The 24,801-nt window shown below is 37.7% G+C and overlaps 1 protein-coding gene across 4 annotated transcripts in view; it reads right to left on the reverse strand.

Moving 5' to 3' along the window:
• The window catches only part of ANO5 (anoctamin 5), a 94,516-nt gene that overhangs the window by 68,963 nt on the left and 752 nt on the right, over positions 1-24,801 (reverse strand). Inside the window, exons 2-4 of one of the 4 annotated variants that reach the window (XM_066364381.1) lie at positions 16,449-16,495; positions 5,336-5,383; positions 1,050-1,091 (exon numbers count right to left, since the gene is read on the reverse strand). In XM_066364381.1, coding sequence (XP_066220478.1) covers positions 1,050-1,091; positions 5,336-5,383; positions 16,449-16,495 — 137 coding nt within the window. Of the gene's footprint in view, positions 1-1,049; positions 1,092-5,335; positions 5,387-16,448; positions 16,496-24,801 lie in introns of all 4 variants that reach the window. The other 3 variants (XM_066364374.1, XM_066364394.1, XM_066364389.1) reach the window with 3 other exon arrangements.

Consider the following 24,801-nt stretch of genomic DNA (forward strand, 5'->3'; position numbering starts at 1 on the left):
ACTAATCATCTGAGCTCTCTTGTAAATCATCATAGTATTAACATAGGAAATTCACTATACTTGTGAAAGCCAACTGGGGCAGGAAAAAAAGGTATTAATTAGACTAGATATACTCAAAGCAATAAATCAGAGGAAAAAAACCAATAATCCTTTTGCTCTAAGTCTGTGACAGCTATATTTTGTATGGTGTTTTATAAAAACAACAACAAAAACCATATTCACAAGTGTTCTGTTTGGACAATCTAAATCTAGGTCCACAGCGAATTCTGGTAACAGAGGTGCACATAAAAATCAACAAAACTCATACTCAGAGTATCTGACTATTAAGGAGTAAACAAAGTAGCTAGAAGAATGACTCCAATGCTTTCCCATCTGAGGGTTCAATCAAAATGAGCATATATATACTTCCCTTTTCCTGAAAGCCAAAGGCTACATAGGAAAACCCTAATTTCTGTCATTATGTTGTGCCCTAACTGTAAAATGTAAAAAATTTTAAAATATAGAAAAAATCACTTGTAACCTTATAAATCACCATGAGGGACATGTCAGGACTGTCAACAAAAATTGGTTGAAGCCACTAGGGCAGAAAAACCTGATAATTTTGTTACATATAGCCAAATACTATTAAAACCTTTGCCTTGTGTGTACAAGTATAAGTTTGTGTTTATATCTGATTTGCTCTTATAAATGCCTCTATATAATGAGGCAAACATCTGGATGCCTTTTCTTTGAATGAGGTATTCTGAAGTTCATAGAGTTGGATTCCTGATAGGGCTTCATAAGCCTCTGAACTTCTATGTGCGTGTTTATATATGTAAATATCTGCATGATATACATAAACACACACTTTTTTAGGAAGAGGTTCCATAGCTTTAATCAGATCTAAAAGACATTAAGCATTTCCAGTCTAAAATCTCAACTGCCTGGGGAATAGGAATCAGAAACAAAGACCTCCCCCTAAAATCAATACTATTCATTGGGATAAAAATGACTCAGACTATTACTGCAGCCAACCAGAGCATAGCAGCATCATTCACCACTACTTTTACCATAAGACGTCGCCTCAGGAACAAATTGTATCTCTTTGCAGGCTGTGAAGCAATCAATGGAGAGTTAGGAAATCCTGCTCAGGATTAAAGAAAAGATTTCCAACATCATGGATGTTGTATTATAGAATTGTACAGGTGATGTACTATAGAATTATACACTTGAAACTTAGATAATTTTATTAAACAGTATTATCCCAATAAATTTTTTTGAAAGAAAAAATCTAATAGCATGCTAACATTTTTCCCTCAGTTGCTATACTGACACTACAAATACAAATTTGGTCTAAATGTAGACTCTCTAGCAATAATATTCTGCCTTTCTTCATCCTCGATGCTCTCGATGCTATGAAATGTATAAGTTGAAGGATCAAAGAATAAAAAAAGATAAGGTTTTTTTTCTTTCTTTTTCTTTTTTTCAGACACACAAATTCTCAGTATGATCACTCAGGTGAATGTGGATGTGATATTTAAAGTTGGAGGGTAGGAGAAGTTAGAAAAAAGAAAATAAGCCTTGGCAGGTTAGCTCAGTGGTAGAGCATTGGCCCAGCATGTGGATGTCCTGGGTTCAATTCCCAGCCAGGGCACACAGGAGAAGCAATGATCTGCTTCTCCACTCCCCCCCTCCTTCTCTCTCTCTTTCTTCCCCTCCTACAGCCATGGCTTGATTGGTTCAAGCACATTGTCTGGGGCACTGAGGATGATCCTGTGGAGCCTCTGCCTCAGGTGCTAAAAATAGCTCAGTTGTTAGCATGGCCCCAGATGGGCAGAGCATCGGCCCCAGATGGGAGTTACTGGGTAGATACTGGTCCAGGCGTGTGCAGAAGTCTGTCCATCTCCCCTCCCCTCACTTGGAAAAGAAGAAAAACAAAAAATAAAAATAGAAAGAAAACAATAAAGAATAAGGAAAGGAAAAACAAATGACTTCAAAGTAAATCCCTAAGTCCTTTATATAGGAACATTAAATAACATATATTGGTGGAAATGAATTAAAGAAGAAAGGAGAGTGATAAAACAAAGATAAAGGAAAACATAGGAATAATGGTAAAGTTAAAAAGGTATTCTGTTAAGTGTGCCTCCTATGTATCTGGTAAAGAAGACAAAATCAGTACATTTATATAATACTTAGACTATATATGGTATTGAAAGTTTACCCAATAGTGTAAAATATTTCATAGCTTCTCAAAACACTGAAGAAGAAAATAAAAAGTCATTCATTATTTAAACATGGAGTTGTCTTCAATTTTCAATTACTATGGTCATTATTTTTAAAACACCAAGACAATTACCTAAAAATATCTGGAATAATCAATAATAATAAAGAGAAAATCAAACCTATGGCCACAGAAAAGCAAGTGTTGGGTGTATTCTATCTTCTATGAAAATAATAAATAATCTAATAAAATTATCAATAGTTTCAGTCTTGACATGCAAAATTTTGCTTACACTGTTGTGTTCCTGGAATAGGCTAGACCTAAGCAACTGGTAACTATTGGGAGTGGAAATCTCCGCTCTGTAAGTTGATGAGCCCACTACGTATAGGCAAGTTAACATTGCTGTTATTTAAAAACATAACAGGCCTGACCAGGTGGTGGCACAGTGGATAGAACATTGACTTGGGATGGTGAGGACTCAGGTTCAAAACCCCGAGGTCACCAGCTTGAGCACAGGGTCACTGGCTGGAGCATGGGATCATAAACATGACCCCATGGTTGCTGGCTTGAGCCCAAAGGTCATTGACTTGAAGCCCAAGATCGCTGGCCTGAGGCCGTCACTGGCGTGAGCAAGGGGTCACTTGCTCTGCTGTATTCCCCTGGTCAAGGCACATATGAGAAAGCAATCAATGAACAACTAAGGAGCCACAATGAAGAATTGACACTTCTCATTTCTCTCCCTTTCTGTGTGTGTGTGTGTCTCTCTCCAAATAAATAACGAAATAAATAATAAAATAAGAGACACACGATAGCTGTTGGTCATTGTAGAAAGCACATTTTAAACTATACTAAGAAGAAAAAGAGGGAAGAAAGTTTTCTCTGAAAATGATTGGTTTCATAATGTCAACCTGAGATAGACTGACCTTCAAGTTAATAGAACCTGAGCCTCAGGGCCTGACCTGTGGTGGTGCAGTGGAAAAAGCATCGATCTGGAAACGCTGAAGTCACCAGTTCGAAACCTTGGGCCTGCCTGGTCAAGGCACATATGGGAGTTGATGCTTCCTGCTCCTCCCCCTTCTCTCTCTATCCCTCTCTCTCTCTCTTCTCTAAAATAAATAAATATTAAAAAAATAGAATCTAAGCTTCAGGCCTCTTATTTGAAAATATTTTTGTAAAATATTTCAAGCAAGATATTGTTTCATTATTCTCCTTAAAGAATGACACCAAGCTTTCGGCTCCTCTAAACCTTATTTGATCTAGTTTTTAATTCTGGAATCATGTAAATCTTTTACATAATTGAAAATAAAAACAAATTTAAAAACCAAACCAGTGAAATTCCAAGTTATTACAATTTAATCAATCCCAATATCTTCATTCTGGAACACTAAAGATCAGGGTGCTAGCGGAAGGAAAACATTGTCTATGTTAAAATTGTCAGTATAAGATATAACTCTTCCCATCTTCCCAAACTGTATCTTCTATTTACCAAGTAACTAATGAAAAATTTTGAATCCCTTTACTAACCTCTTAATTAATATTCAAAAAAAGTTCTTTTCTTTTTTACGTCAGAGGAGAGGAGACAGAGAGACAGACTCCTGCACATGCTCTGACCAGGATCCACCCGGCAAGCCCTGTTTGCTGCCGATGCTCTGCCTATCTGGAGCTATGCTCACAACCAAGCTATTTTTAACACCTGATGTGGTGGCTCCATGGAGCTATCCTTAGCACCTGGGCCAGTGTGCTCAAACCAATCTAGCCATGGCTGCAGGAGGGAGAGAGAGAGAGAGAGAGAGAGAGAGAGAAGGCGAAGGGGAGGGGTGGAGCAGTAGATGGTCGCCTCTCCTGTGTGCCCTGACCAGGGATTGAACCTGGGACATCCACACACTGGGCCACCACTCTACCACTAAATCAACCTGCCAGGGCCTAATATTCAAATTTGATTCTCAAATAAAGTGTACTTCTTCATGATTATTCTCAGGCATTATAAAGGAAGAAAAACAATGTATGAAGAAAGAATGCTGAACTAGGCCTCAGAAACTTGAGTTCTAGTCCAGGATCTCCCCTTAAACATATGAAAATATTGGTGAAAACATTAAACATCTCAGACCCACCATTTTTTTATTTGTAAAACAAAAGTTAAATTGTAAGCAAAGTGCTATGTTTTATGTGTCATCCTCATCAATATGTCTGACGTCACATTTTTCTCCCTACAAAGCTGGTTATTTTCCACAGTAATAAATTCTCTAAAATCATCAGTGAGGACCTAAAAAATAACCACAAACTGAGAAAGAGAGCATCAATATTGTTGACATAAAACAAAAAATACTCCATGTACGAAAGCATAGGGCCTGACCAGCCAGTGGCACAGTGGATAGAGCATTGGACTGGGATGCCAAGGACCCAGGTTCAAGACCCCGAGGTTGCCAGGTTAATCTGGTTTGAGCAAAAGCTCACCAGCTTGGACCCAAGGTCGCTGGCTCGAGCAAGGGGTTACTCAGTCTGCTGAAGGCCCATGGTCAAGGCACATATGAGAAAGCAATCAATGAACAACTAAGGTGTCGCAACGAAAAACTGATGATTGATGCTTCTCATATCTCTCTGTTCCTGTCTGTCTGTCCCCATCTATCCCTCTCTCTGACTCTTTTTCTATCCCTGTAAAAAAAAAAAAAAAGTTTAAAAAAAAAGTATAGTACTAAAGTGTCCTTTGATAGATGATTGGATAAAGATGTGATACATATATATATATACTATAATATACTACTACTCAGGCCTCAGAAAAGATGAAATCTGCCATTTACAACAACATGGATGGACATTGAGAATATTATGCTAAGTGAAATAAGCCAGCCAGAAAAAGCTAAGGACCATATGATTGCACTCATATGTGAGCTATTAAAACTGAAACTCATAGACACAAACAGTATGGTGATTACTGGAGAGGAAATAGGGGGTTGGTGTAGTAAAGGGTAAGGGAAGCCAAACAAAAGGTGATGGAAGATGATCTGACTTTGGGAGGTGGGCACACAATGCAATATATGGTATCAGAAATGTACGCTTGAAACCTACATAATCTTAACCAATGGTACCCCAATAAATCTGATAATAAAAAAAAGTACAGTACTGATCGCTGCTTACCACTGGCTCTTCGTTGATGAGAAAGCTGGTCTCTCTGCTGCTCAGGCTCTGCTAATAGCACCATGAGGAAGATACAATGCTGTTAATAATAATGCAAGTGCAGAGCACATAACCTTCAACAACAAACACTCTAGTTTCTCTATGCAAATACTAACCCCGCAATGCAGGGGAGCTATGAAATACCTGAAATAAAATGCAAAACTGTTGTGTAATACATGTGCATACATGTGCCTGTTTATTCATGCAATTGTGGGTGTATATGTGTGCATGTGTGTTTGTGAAGAGAGAGCATGAGAGAATAATTTTGGAAGTAACGTTACCAAAACATTAAAAACAATTTGAGGCACAAGAAACAGTTAAGAACCACTGTATTACAGAGAAATAGGAAGGATCACCATTCTTTCAGTGATGTTGAATCTTCAGTAGGACTAAAACAAAGGGCAGAATTAATGGGCTCTTTTAGGCCTTTCAAACATTTGATGACATTAAAGTTAAACTGGAACAGGGGGAAGAGCTGTGGGAAAACTGAGTCTATGAATAAATAAATGCTCAAAATTCCATTTCACTAATATGTGCTTCTGCCTGTGGACCTTGAATAAATTCCATTAACTCACTTTAAAAAGTCAACTATCAAATAAAACTGATGAGTATAGTGACCATTCATTTCTGAAATAGCAGCCTCTGATAATAAATTGTGCACCTACATTTCTACCTTTAAGACAATATATTAATTTATTATAGCTTCTTATTATATTGACTCCTTATAATGTCATGTTTTCAATTATACTAGAGAACAGTCAGGTGTTTTACTTATAGGAGGGTACAGAAAAACCCATATATTAAATGTTCCAAAAGCAATCAGGCTAGGCACTTACAATCTCTTGCTTGAAGATAAATTAGTTTGCTATGACTCTCCAATCAAAAGCTGTGGTTTTATCTTCTGTTTGCAAAATGTTAAATAGAATAACAGGTTCCTTGACACTTTTTGCTGAGTATTTCATTGTCTCATTTCTCACTGACCTAAGTCTCAGGCAAAAGGAAAATTTATGCTTTTCTCAATTCGACATTTCCCTCTTCAGTGGCCATGGGTCAGGCTGCCTCTTTCCCTGACCTCAACCATTAAGGGGTTGAATGAAATGGTACAAAATGGAATGAAATGAGTAAAGGGATGACACAAACTTCCTATAGCAACAAAATGTGGCAATATTCAGAAAATCTATGATTCATCACAGAACCTGCGTAGCCAACCTGAATATTCTAAACACATGAAGCAATGATTTGGAGATTAAAATTCAGAAAAAAATTATTTCTAGACAGGGTTCTTTAAAGAGTATTCTTTAAGAAGTAATATGGTAAAGCGGTTAAGAGGGCAAGCTCTAGAATAAGATTGCCTGGGTTCAAAATGGCAGTGCCAACATTCTGTGGCTATAACAACAGCCAATTCATATAGTCTCTCTTTGTAGACTTCTCATAACCTTTTCCTTCAGTTATGTAAAGCCAATTACTTTATATGTAAACTTGAGCAAGTTAGCCTCTCTATGCCACAATTTCTGTACAATTAGATTCAGTAAGATGGCACATGGGAAGTTCTCAATAAATGTTAGCTTTTCAAAGTTAATTTTTGCTAAATTTCTAGTGATCATATCATAAGTATATTTATCATGACATGTTATTTCATATTTTTTCATTCTGTGGACCTCTAAAGATTATAACAATGTTAATGATGACCTACATTAATTATATATAAGAGATAACACTCGAATTTAGTTCTTTTCAAGTTTAAGCAATCATAAAAGTGCAAATATCACTTGCAAATATAAAACAATTTTAAAATACTGAGCCTGGAATTTCTACATATTCTTCTGTCTTATAAGAAGGCCCAAACATTCATCATAACTATAAATTTGCTAATGAACTAATAAATAATTCTAATCATCTCATTCTCAATCAAAAGCTTGAATGAATATTCTGTTATCAATGTCTTTTTAAAAAAAACTGACTGCAACGTGGTTTTTATTTCAACAATTGAGTGTGAGTAAAAGAAAATCAAACCCGGGTTCGATTCCCGGCCAGGGCACACAGGAGAAGCGCCCATTTGCTTCTCCACCCCTCCGCCGCACTTTCCTCTCTGTTTCTCTCGTCCCCTCCCGCAGCCAAGGCTCCATTGGAGCAAGGATGGCCCGGGCGCTGGGGATGGCTCTGTGGCCTCTGCCCCAGGCGCTAGAGTGGCTCTGGTCGCAACATGGCGACGCCCAGGATGGGCAGAGCATCGCCCCCTGGTGGGCAGAGCGTCGCCCCTGGTGGGCGTGCCGGGTGGATCCCGGTCGGGCGCATGCGGGAGTCTGTCTGACTGTCTCTCCCTGTTTCCAGCTTCAGAAAAATGAAAAAAAAAAAAAAAGAAAGAAAAAAAAAAAAAAAAAAAAAAAAAAGAAAATCAAGTTGACATTGAAGAATGTTAATGTTATATCCAATTTTTTTTTATTTTTCAATTTAAAATAATTATAGATTCACAGGAATCTACAAGGTAGTAGAGAGAGATTCTATGTACTCTCCACTCAGTTTCCCCAAATGTTTACCTTTACTAACTATAGTACAATGTCAAAACCAAGAAACTGACATGAGTACAATGTATGTGTACAGATCAGTCATTGTATCACATATATATTCAAGTAAGATCAAGATAGAGAGCTGCTCCGCCCCGGCTGAATAGCCTCAGTTGGTTAGAGTTTCGTCCCAGAGTGCAGAGGTTGTCAGTTCAATCCCTGATCAGGGCACATACAGGAACAGATTAATGTTCCTGTGTCACTTTCTCTCTCTCTCTTCTTCTCTCTCTAATATCAATTTAAAAAATTAAAATGACAAAACAAAAAAAAGAGCTGTTCCATCATAAAGATCTTCCGTGTGCTACCCATTTAAAGTAGTCTGCTTTCCTCCCCTTCAACATCATAACCCCAACCAACCACTAATTTGTTCTCCATCTCTGTATTTCAAGAGGGCCATAAATATAGAATTATACAGTAAGTGATCTTTCTCCAACTCACTGTATTCAGCTAGGTTGTTCTTTTTTATTGGTGGGTAGTATTTCACGGTGTGGTGCCAATTTGTTTAACCAGTCAACCTATGTCAGAACATTTGGGTGGTTTCCACTTCGGGCTACTACAAATAAAGCTGTTATCAACATTTGTGCATAGGTTTTGTGTGAATATAAGTTTTCATTTCTGTGTGATAAATGCCCAAGAGATTAGTTACTAAGTTATAGTGTAAGTGTATCCTTAGTTTCTAAAGAAACTGTCCAACAGTTTCTGTTTTGTTGTTGTTTTTGTGACAGAGACAGAGAGAGTGACAGGGACAGACAGACAGGAAGGGAGAAAGATGAGAAGCATCAATTCTTCACTGTGGCTCCTTAGTTGTTCATTGATTGCTTTCTCATATGTGCCTTGACGGGGGGGGGGGGGGAGCACTACAGTAGACCGTGTGATTCCTTGCTCAAGCTAGTAACTTTGGGCTCAAACTGGTGAGCCTTGCTCAAACCAAATGAGCCTGCACTCAAGCCGGCGAGCTTGGGTTTTCGAACCTGGGTCCTCCGCATCCCAGTCCAACGCTCTATTCACTGCGCCACCACCTGGTCAGGCTGTCCAACAGTTTTCCAGAGCAACTGTACCATTTTACATTCCACCAGCAATTTATAAGAGATCCAGTGTCTCTGCATCCTCTTCAGTATTTGGTGGTGTCACTATTTTCCATTTCAGCTCTTCTAAAGGGGAGTATACTGATATCTCACTTTGGTCTAATTTTGCAATTCCCTAATGGCTAGTGATACTGAACATCTTGTCATGAGTTTATTTGCCATCCATATGTCCTTTTTAGAGAAATATCTCATTGTGCACCTTGCTCACTTGGGTTTCTTTTCTTTTTTCTTTTTTACAGGGACAGAGAGAGAGTCAGAGAGAGGGATAAATAAGGACAAACCAGAATAGAGCGAAATGAGAAGCATCAATCATCAGTTTTTCATTGCGACACCTTAGTTGTTCATTGATTGCTTTCTCATATGTGCCTTGACCACGGGCCTTCAGCAGAACGAATAACCCCTTCTTCAAGCCAGCAACCCTGGGTCCAAGTTGGTGAGCTTTTTGCTCAAGCCAGATGAGCCTGTGCTCAAGCTGGCGACCTCAGGGTCTCAAACCTGGGTCCTTCCACATCCCATTCCTATACTCTATCCACTGCGCCACCGCCTGGTCAGGCGGGTTGGTTTCTTTTTTGTTTCATTTTTTAACAATACTGGGTTTAGCTGTTTCTTTCTTTTTTAAATTTTTTTGTATTTTTCTGAAGTGAGAGGCAGGGAAGTAAAAAGGCAGACTCTCACATGTGCTCAACTGGAATACACACAGCAAGCCCACTAGGGGGCAATGCTCTGCCCACCTGGGGTGTTGTTCCATTGCAACTGGAGCCATTCTAGCACCTGAGGTGGAGGCAATGGAGCCATCCTCAGCGCCTGGGCCAACTTTGCTACCATGGAGCCTTAGCTGAAGGAAGGAAAGAGAGAGAGAGAAAGGAGAGAAGGAAAGATGGAGAAGCAGATGGGCACTTCTCCTATGTGCCCTGACGAGAAATGGAACCTGGGACATCCACATGCCTGGCCGACGCTCTACCACTGAGCCAATCGGCCAAGGCAGGTTTTGCTGTTTCTTTATACACAATAGATACGAGTTCTTTGTTGGATATATGATGCCCACATATATATATTTTTGTTTTCCCCAGTCTGTAGCTTGTATATTCTTAACAGGATCTTTCACAGAACAGAAGTTCTTATGTTTGATAAAGTCCATTTTTGGGGGGTGTCATGTCTAATAATTCTTCACCTAGACCTAGTTTCTAAATATTTTCTTCTATTTTTCCTTGAAAGTTTTATAGTTTTAATCTGTGATCAACATTGCATTATTTTTTATATAAGATGTGAGGTTTAGGTTGAAGTTCATGATTCTGACTATGGGTATTCAAGTGCTCCAGCATCATTTGCTAAAGAGACTCTTTTCTCCATTGAATTGCTTTTTGCACATTTATTTAAAAATCATTTGCCTGTACTTGTGTGAGGCTCTAACTTCAGTCTCTATTCTGATCCTTAATCTATGAACCTCTCTCTGAAAATACCACAATCTTGATTAAAGAAATGTAAGTTAAATGAGATATTACCTCACATCTGTCAGAAGCTATATACCTGAAACTAAAAAGAAAAATATTAAATGTAAACTGCAATTGAAAAATAAATTTAAAAAAGAATGCAGTTAAAAAGTCTTTAAATTGAATAGACTGATGCCTTCCACTTTCTTCTTTTTTGAAAATTGTTTTAGCCCTTCTACTTCCACTGCAGTTCCATATACATCTTAGAAACATTTCATCTCTAACTACAAAGTCTTGTTGAGATTTTGATGGGAATTGCCATAAGCTATATACCAGTTGGAGCTTCCACATGTTCACTGCTCATAAATAGAAATGCAATTAATTTCTGTATGAAATTCATTTCTTAGTTTTATGAGAGCCAGGTTTTGTTGTTTTTATTATTATTTTGCTTTGGGGGTATGGGTTTTTTTTGTAGATTTCTTGGGATTTTCTATTTAGAACACCAGTTTGTCCACAAATAGGAAAGTTTAATTTATTCTTTTTGGAGTCATAATCCTTTTATGTTTTCTTGCCTTACTGCAAGACTTTCAGTACTATGTTTAGAAGTGGTAAGTGAAGACAGCCTTGCTGTTTTCCTGATCATGGGGCAAAGCATCATCTTTCACTGTTAAATATGATGCTACTGTAGGTGTTTTGTAGATGTTCTTTATCAGGTAAGGAAGTTCCTTTCTATTCCTACTTTTCTGAGATTGTATATATAAGCATTTAATTTAGATAAGTGTATTTTTTCTGAAGAAATAGATAAAACCATGTAATTTTTATTTTTTAGCCTTTTAAAAATGATGAAGTACCTCACTGATTTTTGAATAACAAATGAGCCTTTCATCATTGGAATAAATTCTACTTGGTCATGTTACTAAATTATTTTCATATGCTATTTGTTGATATTTTATTAAGGATTTGTGTATCTATGGTCCTGACTGCTAGCTGTATGCAGTATTCTTTTTCTGTACTTTCTTTGTTTGCTGTAGTACCAAGGTAATGCAAACCTCTAAAATGAATTGAAAATTATTTATTCCTATTCTATTTTCTGGAAGATATTCTATAAGACTGGTGTTAGTTATTCTTTAAACATTTGGTAGAGCCTAACCTGTGGTGGCGCAGTGGATACAGCGTCGACCTGGAATGCTGAGGTCGCCAGTTCAAAACCCTGGGCTTGCCTGGTCAAGACACATATGGGAGTTGATGCTTCCTGCTCCTCCCCCTGTTCTCTCTCTATCTCTCCCCCCCCCCTCTCTAATAAAAATGAATAAATAAAATCTAAAAAAAAAATCTGGTAGAATTCTCCAGTGAAGTGATTTCGGCTTAAAGATTTCTTTGGGGGAAAAAATTTGAAAAAATTTTAATTATACATTTGATTTTCTTAATAATTATAGGACTATTCAAACTGATTTCATATTGAATGGGTTGTGGTAGTTTGTGCCTTTTGAGTAATTTTTTCATTTCATCTAAGTTGTCACATATATAGAGAGAGTTATTCTTAGTATTCCTTTATCTTTTTATAGCTATAGTCTATAGTGATATGCCTTGTTTTACTCCTGATATTGGTTATATGTGTTCTCTCTCTTTCTTTCTCTGTCTCTCTTTCTCTCACATACACCTTTTTTTTTTTTTTTGGTCTACCTTGAAGTTTGTCAATTTTATTACCTTTTTCAAAAAACAAGCTTTTTGTTTCAATAATTTTCTTTAGTTAATTGATTTCTACTGTCATCTTTATTTTTATTTTGCTCTTATTTCTTGAGATGGAAGATTATTCTTGATTTGAGACATTTTCTTTTCATTAACATAAACATTTAGTGGTACTAATTTCCCTTTCTGCATTGTTTTGTCTACAACCCTCAAATGTTAATGTTACATTTTCACTTTTATTCAGTTCAATTTTTTTTTTGTTTTTCCTTGAGATTTTCTTTCACCCATGGACTATTTAGAAGTATGTTGTTTAGTTTTCAATTGTTGATGTTCCTGTTATCATTCTATTACTAATTAGATTGATTCATTACAATCAAAGAACACACTCTGTGATTTCCATTATTTCAATTTCATTGAGATGTGTTTAATGGCCCAGGCCCAGGATATGGTCTATCTTGGCATATGTTCATTCCATAAGTACTTGAAATCAATGTGTTTTCTCTTGTTGTCAAGTAAAGTAGTCTATAAATGTCAATTATATCCTGTTGGTTGCTGTATTAATCTATATTCTTACTGGTTTTCTCTTTAGTTCTACTATCTATCATTGAAAAAGAAGTGAATTCTCCCATTGTAATTATAGATTTGTGCATTACTCCTTTCCATTATATCTATCAATATTTTTTTGTTTCACATACCATAATGCTATTACTTGGTACCTGCAACTTAAATATTGATACAACTTAATGTTGGATGAACAGTTTTAATCATTATATAATGTTCTGCCCTGGCCATGGTAATTTTCTTCGTACAAAGTGGTACTTTTATATTAACTTAATACTCCTGTTTCCTATTAATGTTTATATATATTTTCAGCCATAATATGTACTTTTCATCCTTTTACTTTCATGTTTTTAATCCACTTTGCAAATCTGTCATTCAATTGATGTATTTAAACTATTTACATATTCCTTCATATCATTATTGATGTATTAAGAATTAATTTTGGCCCTGGCCAGTTGGCTCAGTGGTAGAGCGTCAGCCTGGCGTGCAGGAGTCCCGGGTTCGATTCCCGGCCAGGGTACACAGGAGAAGCGCTCATCTGCTTCTCCACCCCTCCCCCTCTCCTTCCTCTCTGTCTCTCTCTTCCCCTCCCGCAGCCGAGGCTCCATTGGAGCAAAGTTTGCCCGGGCGCTGAGGATGGCTCTGTGGCCTCTGCCTCAGGCGCTAGAGTGGCTCTGGTCGCAGCAGAGCAACGCCCCAGATGGGCAGAGCATCACCCCCTGGTGGGCGCGCCGGGTGGATCCCGGTCGGGCGCATGTGGGAGTCTGTCTGACTGCCTCCCCGTTTCTGGCTTCGGAAAAATACAAAAAAAAAGAAAAAAAAAAAGAATTAATTCTGCCATGTTATTATCTGTTTTGTTTTCTGTTTGTTCTCTCTATTATGCTTCTCTATTTTTTTTTTCATGACTTCTGTGGGTTATTAGAACTCTTAATAATTCCATTTTTATATATCTAAACAGTTTTTGAGTATATCTCAAAGTATAGTTTTTTAACTGATGAGTAGATGTGCTGGTAGAACTATTTTTGTCTTTCTTTATTTGAGAATGTCCTGATTTTCTGTTCATTCCCGAAAATTATTTCCACAGGCTGTAGAATTCTGGATTGCTATTTTGGGCACTTCAAACAAGTGTACCACTTGCCCAGGTTTCTGATGAGAAAGCTACTGTCACTTTAATTACTTTTCCCCGATAGTTAAAGTATTTTTCATCTCTCCCTGCTTCAAAGTATTCTTTCTTGTCTTTAGTTAGTTTTCTGAACTAGTTTTAACTTAGTTGATGCAAACTTCTTTGGGTTCATCCTGTTTGCCATTCCCTCAGCTTCGGGAATCTGTGGGTTTATGTATTCTGACAAATTGCTATATTTCCAGCTATTTATTATCCCTTCATGCATTTTCTTAGCCCACTCTCTCCTAGCTCAGGACTTCAATAACATAAATACAAGATCTTCTGTAATAGTCCCACAGGCGCCTGAAGCATTTGTATAAGAATTGCTTTAAAATCCTAATCAGATAATTCTACCATCTGTGTAGCCTCAGCATTAGTATCTGTTGATTGTCTTTTCTCATTCAAGTTGATATTCTTCGGATTCTTGGTATTATATGTGATTTTTCCATAGAAATCTAAACTTCTAGGGTGTTGTGTTGTAAAACTCTATGTTTAATTTAAGTTTTTTGTTTTACTAAAAAGGAATGTTTGTTAAGTCTCCTCTGACATCACTCGGGTGGGGTAAGTAAAATGATGCCTTACAACCTGGTGGAGATAGAATCCCAAGTTCTCCACTCAGCCTCTGTGGATATAAAGAGGTGGTGGGTGCTGGGAGGGTTTCTCATTACTGTGGAGTAGTGGTAGAAGGTCAGGCTCACCATTAGGCCTTCAATGATCCCAGCTAGGCTGGAAAGGCAATGGGTGCCCTCTTATTGCTGCCTACTTGGCCTCCATTGTCACCACAGCAGGGAGTGGTATGGGCGTGGCTTCTCTATTTCGAGACAGTAGTGAAACTTCTGGCTTCCCTCCAGGCTACTTCTGACCACAATGACAATGCGGCAGAAAAGAACTGAGCACCTTGCTACTACTGGTGAGAGTGAAAGTCTGCCTACTTGTGTTCTCCACTGATTCCCTGTAGATTAGTATGCGGGAGGGACACATTGTCATAGGACCTACCTTTTCCATTGCCAAACCCTTAACTGTCTTTTCCAATACTGATTGTATTGTAATTCAGCTAAAGAATGACTATTTCAAATCAGAATATCCTTAGCATATCAACCAGTCAACATTTGATTTCAGCAACTCCTGTTTTAAATTTCTGTTATAGAAGTTTAAGTCTGGAGTATATATAAATATGAAAGACACACAAAAGCAAAGAATGTGAACTATAATGGAAGTTAACTTGGAAAATATATATAAAATTCTGTGAGAAGTGTATTATGTTAATATGACCAAAGTGAAAAGGACAATACTATATTTATTATCATTTAAATTGGTTCAATCTCATAAAATAAACCTGTCTCAGTCTGCTCTAAAGACATGAAAACTTAAGTTGTTCATGTTCTTAATTTTCTACATAATCGTCAACTCACTCAATAAATATGTTCTCTGCGTCACATTACATCACTTTAGTTGTGGAGACTACTTTAAGACAGTGCTTTTCAAATTTTAATGGCAACAAGAATCACCTGGGTGCCTTTTTTTAAAAAATCATGACTTCCTAACTTTATCCTGGATGCTACATGATGAGTAATCTGAGGTTGGCCCCAAGAGTGTGCATTTTAAGAAAATTTTCCATGTAATTCTTATTCAGATGGTGTACAAATTACACTGTAAAAATTACTGGACTATATGATTTTTTATAGTCCTGTCAGTTTTCCTATTCTTTTTTTCTCAGCATTTTGGTAACTGAGCTTTTAAAGGAATCGCAGAACTTCTAAGACTCTTAAGTCAACCGGCATGTCCAGCCAGTTTATCCAGCTAACTAGCACACAGCCAGCCTACTCTGGTAGGTTTTCTTTCCCAGGGTGGGAATTTCAGTCATTCCTAAAAAGCTATTTTTAAAGATTTTTTTTTATCTTGCTGGACACCCCTTTCCCAGTTCAGGGACATGTACCTCTGAGACTATTCCTCTGGGTCAAATAGAGCCCACCAGAAAGATTACTTTATCTGAAATACCTTCAGAATGCTTATATTCAATAGACAAAAAATCCTAATTGTTGGTATCTTTTTGCAAGCTTATAGAAATAAAATAAGAGGCCTTTGGTTAAGAAAAATTTGTATTTTTACAGGTAATATTTGATTTTTATTATTGTTATTTAATATGTTTACTTAGGCTGAATCACTTGAACCCTGGCATAGTCATCAATAACAATTAAACACATACTAATAACTGCAACAACAAGTAAAAACCTGTCATATATTATACTGCATTATCTCTAACAAAGTGTTCAGCCAAATACTATTATCTTGCGTATGAAGACTTGGCATTCTGAGTTTATGTCACAGGGGGCCTGAAAACAGTCCAAGCTCGTGTCTGCTCCCACACAACGTCTAGAGAGACCCAATATTAAATCTGCATGAAACGTGAAATTTGCTTTACTTACTAAAAATGAATATGTTAGAGGACAAAATAAAAAGAATGTAGTGTAAGTAAATAACTGAAGTACAAAGACCTAAGTATTCATATGAAGTACATTTCTAACCTAGTCTCGATTTTTTGTTTTGACTTACAGGATGCTAATATATATATATTAAACTTACCTCACTTGTATTAAAAGTGTAGTCTACTTCCCTACTGATTCTTCTTTCTAAATTAAGAAAAAAAACCAAAACATGTTAAAATGGCCAATTTATCAGAATATGTTAAGAGTCTGCACCTAGAGAAAATAGAAATTTAAAATTCAAAGCAAAAAGTTCAAAGAAAAAAGGAGTGGAAGAAAATGCCCAAGATCTTCCGGGAGTTAAGTTGTTCAAAATAGCCTCCAAAAGAAGTCAGTACCAAAAACTGTCAATAATTGCAGAGAAAAACATCAAATACTGATACATAGGATATAACTGTACCAACTGAGAAATAAACTAAACTGATAAATGCAGTTACTAAATACATTACCACAAAACTGCTGAGAGGAAAACATCAAACAGGGATGCCCATCGCTATCTCTTAGTTCTTACCATGTGAGATTTAACATTCTATCAGCAGCTTTTCCTGGAGTTGACCCAAATTGGTTGCAGTTAAGAATACAGCATAAATTTCAAGTTATCAAATATCGCTTAAGTGGCATTGATGTTTACCTCACAGGGTTCATGCCTGCCTTAAATGAGATAATGCATGTAAAGTGCTTTCATGAGTCACGGCACAGAGTAGGTCAGTGTTAGTTATTCTTGTTATTATTATCAGGACGTAATCTAGTCTTTTGGTCATTTTCAAAGCTTTTAATTTCTTTAGGATAAGTTTTCGAGTGCCAAAATAAAGATAAAAGAATTTCTTTCGTATTCAGTTCTTTTTGTTAAAAGTTAAAGTTATAAGCAAAGTGGAAAATAATTGTGCCTACAGCTAAACACTTAACCTTTTCAAATGTAGGTTTTCTCATCTATTAAGATTAAAAATATAAGTAAAACATTTGAAAAATAGTATAAAACATTATATAGTACCCATCATGAGTACTATATAGACGTACAGTTCACAACTGAGCTGTGTGCACTGAATAGGCACACAAAATCAGATGTTCACACATGCCATAGTAAAGTCAGCCTGAAGAATGAGCTTCAGGTTCTCACTGAAAGCACATTACTAAGAATACACACTCCTGCAAACCCAGAGCCCAAAAATAGACCTTGCATTTACCAAATGTTCTTCTCAGTTTACACTCCTTCCAGCTGCATAAAATGAAAATACACTTGACCCCTGAACAACACAAGGATTAGGGGAACTGACACCTGCCTCCTACAGTCAAAACTCTTCATATAACTTTTGACTCTCCAAAAACTCAACTATTAAAAGCCTACTGTTGACAGAAAGCCTTATAGATAATATACACAGTTGATTAACACATATTTTGTGTGTTATAGGTAGTACATACTGTGTTCTTATGATAAAGTAAAAAAACTAAAAAAAATGTTATTAGGAAAATCATAAGGAATACTCATTGGCAATGTGTATTGAAAAAAAACACACGTATATGTGGACCCACGCAAATGCTGTGTGGTTTAAAGACCAATTATATATGTCATCAAATATTCACATTACCAAAGAACAGGTGGTTGATTAAATATAATATTTAACGTGGCTATAAAGATGTAAACAACTTTACATTCAACTTTGAAACTGCCTTTCCTGTTGTTAAACCCTTAAACTGTCCTTTTCAATGCTAGATGTATCATAAATCAGCCGAAGAATTAATATTTCAAATCAGAACATCATTCTTATGTCAACCAGTTAATAGTTCAACTCCACCGACACTGATATTTTACTAGCAGTATTTATTTACATAACTATTTAAGTGTTCTATGACATTTGCCCTTGGAATTTCATTTTAAAAATTATTAGTGGGGGCCCTGGTCAGATAACTTGGTTGGTTGGAGCATCTTCTTGAAGCTCAGAGGTTGCTGGTTCAATCACTGGTCAGGGCTCATATAGGAAACAGATCAATATTCCTGTTTCTCTACTGCTCTCTGCTTTCCTCTCTCTAAAATCTCTGAAATAAACATTAAAAAAATTTTTAGTGGGAAAACAGCTAATTGGAGATCACTGATTACTAATGTATTCAACTGTCAAGAAAATAAACTGAGAAAACGTAATATATCCAAGAAATATTAACTGTCATGTCTAAAGGCAAAATGTTAACATTCTCTCTCTGGGAAGAAAGCCTATTACATGTAAATCAATTGTTTATCATTCTCATATTTACTTTTTAAAGATGCTTTAGGAAATACATAATATATAAGATCTAGGTTTAACTATTTCATTAAATTTACTCTAAGAAACCTGTTTATATTTTAAAACACCAGAAGTAAAAGTAGTCTTTCTCAGCCTTCTTCAACCAACACTTTTGTTTTCATAACTGTGTCATTAAACTCCAGGAAGAAACATATACTTAGAGCCAAGTTTCCAAAAATCTACTGAATTGTCGACATTAAAAAAAAATACACCCTCCTGGGTTAAATTTATTCCTAGGCATTTTTTTGGATGCAGTTGTAAATGAACTGTTTTCTTAGTTTCCTTTGCTAATAATTTACTACTGGCATATACTAATGCAACTAATTTTTGGATATTTTTTTGTATCCTGCTATTTACTGAATTTGTTTATCAATTCTAAAAACGTTTTGGGAATAAGCTCAAAATGAATTAAAGACTTAAATGTAAGGCTTGAAACCATAAAACTCTTATAAGAAAACATAGGTAGTAGAATCTCAGACATTTCTCTTAGTAATATTTTTTCTGATATATCTCCTTCGGCATGAAAACAAAAAGAAAAAAAATAGGACTATATAAAACTAAAATGTTTTTGCACAGCAAAGAAAACCAAAAAAATGAAAAGACAATCCACTGAATGGGAGAAAAATACATCTGATTACCCAAAATTTAGAAAGAATGCATACAACACCAAAAACAAACAAACAAACAAACAAAACAACCAAATTTAAAAATAGGCAAAGGACCTGAACAGACACTTTTCCAAAGGGGACATAGAGATGGCCAAAGGACATATCAAAAGATGTTCAGCCTGACCAGGTGGTAGAGCAGTGGATAAAGCCTCAACCTGGGATGCAGAGGAGCCAGGTTCGAAACCCCAACGTCACTGACTGGAGTGCAGGCTCATCTGGCTTGAGCATGGGATCCTAGACATGACCCCAAAGTCACCGGCTTGAGCCCAAAGATCACTGGCTTGAAGCCTAAGGTTGCTGGCTTGAGCCCAAGGTTGCTGGCTTGCGCCCAAGGTTGCTGGCTTGAGCAAAGGGTCATTGGCATACCTGGAGCCCCCCCCATCAAGGCACATATGAGAGAGCAATCAATGAACAACTAAGGTACTGCAACAAAGAACTGATGCTTCTCATATCTCTCCCTTCCTGTCTGTCTATCCCTATCTGTCCCTCTATGTATCTCTTCCTAAACAAACAAACAAAAAATGATGTTCAACATTACTAATCATCAGAGAAATACAAATTAAAACCACAGTGAGGTATCACCTCTCACCTGTCAGAATGGCTATCATTAATAAACTAACAATCAAGTGCTCTGGCTGGTGATGCAATGGAGAGAGCCTTATCCAGGAACACCAAAGTCGCAGGCTTAATCCCAGGGTTTTCTGCTCCATCCCAAGGGTACCAGCTTAACCCTGAGATTGCCAGTTCAAGCTCTGGTCAGAGCACATTTGAGAAACAATCAATAGGTGTATAACTCAGAACAACAACAAGTTGATGCTTCTCTCTCTCTCCCCTTTTTCTCCTAAATAAATAAATAAATCAACAAACAAGTGCTGGTAAGGATGTGGAAAAAAAGGGAGCCCTGCCTGACACAGGCGGTGGCACAGTGGATAGAGCATCCGACTGGGATGTGGAAGACCCAGGTTCGAGACCCAGAGGTCGCCAGCTTGAGCGCAGGCTCATCTGGTTTGAACAAAAGCTCACCAGCTTGAGCCCAAGGTTGCTGGCTCGAGCAAGGGGTTACTTGATCTGCTGAAGGCCCACGGTCAAGGCACATATGAGAAAGTAATCAATGAGCAACTAAGGTTGCAACCTGCAAAGGGAACCCTTGTGCACTGTTGGTGGGAATGCAGATTGGTGCACCCATACACTACGGAAAATAGTATGGCAATTCCTCAAAGAATTAAAAATGGAACTGCCTTATGACCCAGTGATTCCACTTCTGGGAATACATCTGAAAAAACTCAAAAACACTACTTCAAAAGACTATATGCACTCCTATGTTCACTGCATCTTTATTTACAATAGCCTTGATACAGAAGCAACGCAACTGCCCATCAATACACAAGTGGGTAAAAAAGTGGTGGTACAGGCCCTGCCTGATTGGCTTAGTGGTAGAACGTCAGCCTGGCATGTGGAAGTCCTGGGTTTGATTTCCGGCCAGTGAACACAGGAGAAGCGCTCATCTGCTTCTCTACCCTTCCCCCTCTCCTTTCTCTCTATCTCTCTCTTCTCCTCCTACAGCCAAGGCTCCACTGGAACAAAGTTGGCCCAGGCACTGAGGATGGCTCCATGGCCTCTGCCTCAGGTGCTAGGATAGTTCCAGTTGCAATAAAGCAACTCCTCAAATGGGCAGAGCATCACTCCCCAGTGGGCATGCCGGGTGGGTCCTGGTCGGTTGCATGTGGGAATCTGTCTCTCTGCCTCCCCACTTCTCACTTCAGAAAAATTAAAAAAAAAAAAAGTGGTAGTACATATACACAATGGATTATTACTCAGCCATAAATTAGAATGAAATCTTACCATCTGAGACAACATGTATGGACCTAGAGGGTATTATGCCAAGTGAAATAAGTAAGAGAAAGACAAATATCGTGTTTTCACTTATATAAGTAATCTTAAGAACAAACAAAATAGGAAAAGTCACATAGATACAAAGAAACTATGGTTGCCAGAAGAAAGGAAGGTTATGAGACTGGGTGAAAAAAGTAAAGGGACTGAGAAGCACAGATTGGTAGTTACAAAATAGTCATGGGATGTAAGGTACAGCACAGAAAATATACTAAATAATACTGTAATGACTATGTATGGCGCCAGATGGATACCAGAAATACTAGAGGGAACACTGTAAGTATATGATCGTCTAATCACTATGTTGTAAACCTGAAACTAATACAAAATAATATTGAATGTAAACTGCAATAAAAAAAATAGACATCCTCACTGCAATGCACTTTTCATACAACCCTAGCAATAACAGAGGTCTTAATAATGGGCAGTAAAATCAATCTAGGAAAATAATTGACATATTGAAAAACATTTAGCCTGACCAGGCGGTGGCACAGTGGAAAGAGCGTCGGACTGGGATGAGGAGTATCCAGATTCGAAAACCCGAGGTCACCAGCTTGACTGTGGGCTCATCTGGTTTGAGCAAGGTTCACCAGCTTGAGCCCAAGGTCATTGGATTGAGCAAGGGGTCATTCAGTCTCCTGTAGCCCCTTGGTCAAGGCACATATGAGAAAACAATCAACGAACAACTAAGGTGCCGCAACAAAGAATTGATGCTTCTCATCTCTTTCCCTTCCTGCCTGTCTGTCCGTATCTGTCCCTCTCTCAGTCTCTCTCTTTCTCTATCACACATCAAAAAAAAAAAAAAAAAAAAAAAAGAAAAGAAAAGAAAAACATTTAGGCCCAGACTGTTTGGCTTAGTAGTAGAGCGCTAGCCCAGCATATGGATGCCCCAGGTTCAATCACCAGTCAGGGCACACAAGAGAAATGACCATCTGCTTCTCCACCCCTTTCCCTCTATCTTTTCTTTCTCTCTCTCTTCCCTTCCTCTAGCCATGACTCAGTTGGAGCAAGTTGGATGCCTCCATGGCCTCGCCTCAGGCACTAAAGTAGCTCGGTTGCCGAGCAACAGAGCAAGCACCCCAGATGGGCAGAGCATCGCCTCCTAGGAGGTTTGCACCATGAATCCCAGTTGGGGTGCACAAGGGAGTCTGTCTCTCTGTCTCCCTGCTTCTCATTTAAGAAAAAAAGGGGCCCTGGCCGGTTGGCTCAGTGGTAGAGCATTGGCCTGGTGTGTAGGAGTCCCGGGTTCGATTCCCGGCCAGGGCACACAGGAGAAGCGCCCATCTGCTTCTCCACCCCTCCCCCTCTCCTTCCTCTCTGTCTCTCTCTTCCCCTCCCGCAGCCGAGGCTCCACTGGAGCAAAGATGGCCTGGGCGCTGGGGATGGCTCCATGGCCTCTGCCTCAGGTGCTAGAGTGGCTCTGGTCACAACAGATCCATGCCCCAGATGGGCAGAGCATTGCCCCCTGGTGGGCGTGCCAGGTGGATCCCGGTTGGGCGCATGCGGGAGTCTGTCTGCCTCCCAGTTTCCAGCTTCAGAAAAATACAAAAAAAAAGGGGGGGGGGAGAAAAACATTTAGAAAAATAAGTGTTATCTGAGCGGCCTAGACCACCCTGCTCCTTAGGCCCTGCTCTCCAATCCACACCACCCTGCTGTGCTTGGATTCTGGATCTATGAACAAAACAGGCAACAGTAATTTAGCCAGATGCAGTCATCAGAACCAACCATCAAATACATATGGTATTCCACATCAATGTCCTTTTCTCCTACCTCCACCCAATTTGGCAGCAAAGCTTCAATCACAATGAAAGAGAATATAAATAAATTACAAAGGCCTTTGCCAAGAAAAGGGAAAACTGAAATTCTTTTGGGAAAAGTTCTAAAACCTTCCTGGGAAGAACTCAAGATGCAACATGATACACACTAAAGTAATACTAATTTAAGGACACATTCTAGTAAGCAAGATTATCCCGAGGCTAAAGTAGATCACACTTCTAACATCTGAAAGAAAATAATGGTCAATCTCTGCAAAGCCATGTTGATTTTTTTTCAATACACATAGATAGTTATATGCTTCACATTTTTTCCTGCACTCTTCTTTCAATGAAGGATATATTTCTGTACCTTCTCATAGCTTTACTTCAGGAGGACTGACTATAAGGAATTATTAAATGCTTTAAATTAAAATATACCTATTAAGACCTTCGAATTACTGACATGACAACAAAAATAATTCTCAGCAAAGGAGGAAACCATTAAATAAGTATAGAAAAGGACTTCTAATTTTATACATTCAAAAGTCACTTGATTTCTTTTGCATCACTGAACTCCAATCATTTCCCTTACCAAATTTACTGCATCATTTAGCAAAGCCATTAGTCAAAGCTGAAATTTTTCAAGAATTTTATTTCCCTCTATCCTTAAATTATTTTTTGACTTAAAAAAGGATCAGTTGCTTTGCAGAGAATTTGAGAAAATATTTACAAATCATATATATATGAAATATATAAAAAACTTTTACAATGCAAATAAAATGACAACTCAATTTTTTAAAGTGGGCAGAGGATATGAATAAACATTTCTCCAAAGAAGATATGTGAATGGCTAATAAGCATTGGGAAAAATATGTGACACATTATTTACTGGGAAAATGCAAATCAAAACCACACTGCAATACCATTCCAAAACCACTAGAATGGTGACAGCTAAGGCAGATAAATGTTAGGGAGTCTGAAAAAATGGAAACTTAAATATTGCTAGTGGGACTATAAAATGATACAGATACTTGAAAAACAGTTTGACAGTTTCTCAAAATTTTCACTATAGAGTTACTACATGATCCAGCAGTTCCACTCCTAGGTCTATACTCAAAAAAATAAAAACATAATTCCATACAAAAACTTGCACATGAACATTCCTAGCAGCATTATTCATTAAGTTAGCAGAAAAAGTGGAAACAACCTAAATGTCCACCAACTGATAAAAGGATAAAGTGTGGAATATTATTTGGCAATCAAAAATAATGCACTGATGTAAGTTACGACATTGGTGAACTTCAAAATCATTAAGCTAAGACAAAGAAGACAGTTACAAATGACCCCATATTATCTGAGTCTGTTTACATGAAGTGTCCAGAATAGGTAAATTTATATAGTAACTGGGAGGAGAAAACAGGATAAAAGGGGATGGGGAGTGACTACGAAGAAGTTTCTATTTGGGGTGATGAAAATGTTCTAAAATTAGGGTGATGATTGCAAAACTCTGTAAGTATACCAAAAGCCACTGAATCATACACTCTAAATGAGTGACTTATATACTATGTAAATTATATCAATAAAACTGTTAAGAGAGTGGAGAAGGATGCAATAATGCATTACATTTCTTGGTACCTTTGAAGACTCAATAGTAAAACTGCTTAGATATTTTAGCACTTAAAAGAATTGTTTTCATCTTTAGATCTAATACTAAACAAGACAAGAAAACAGTGTCAGCAAGGGAACTGAGCATCACTGAGGGTCCTGGAGATAGCCCCAGAAGAACAGCTGCATTTTTAGGAAAAGGTGTGTACTAAAATAGGTCCACAGCCTGGAGGTCTGTGCAAAGGCCTTAGAAAACAATG

This window comes from Saccopteryx leptura, chromosome 1, assembly GCF_036850995.1.
Source record: "Saccopteryx leptura isolate mSacLep1 chromosome 1, mSacLep1_pri_phased_curated, whole genome shotgun sequence".
Taxonomy (NCBI): domain Eukaryota; kingdom Metazoa; phylum Chordata; class Mammalia; order Chiroptera; family Emballonuridae; genus Saccopteryx; species Saccopteryx leptura.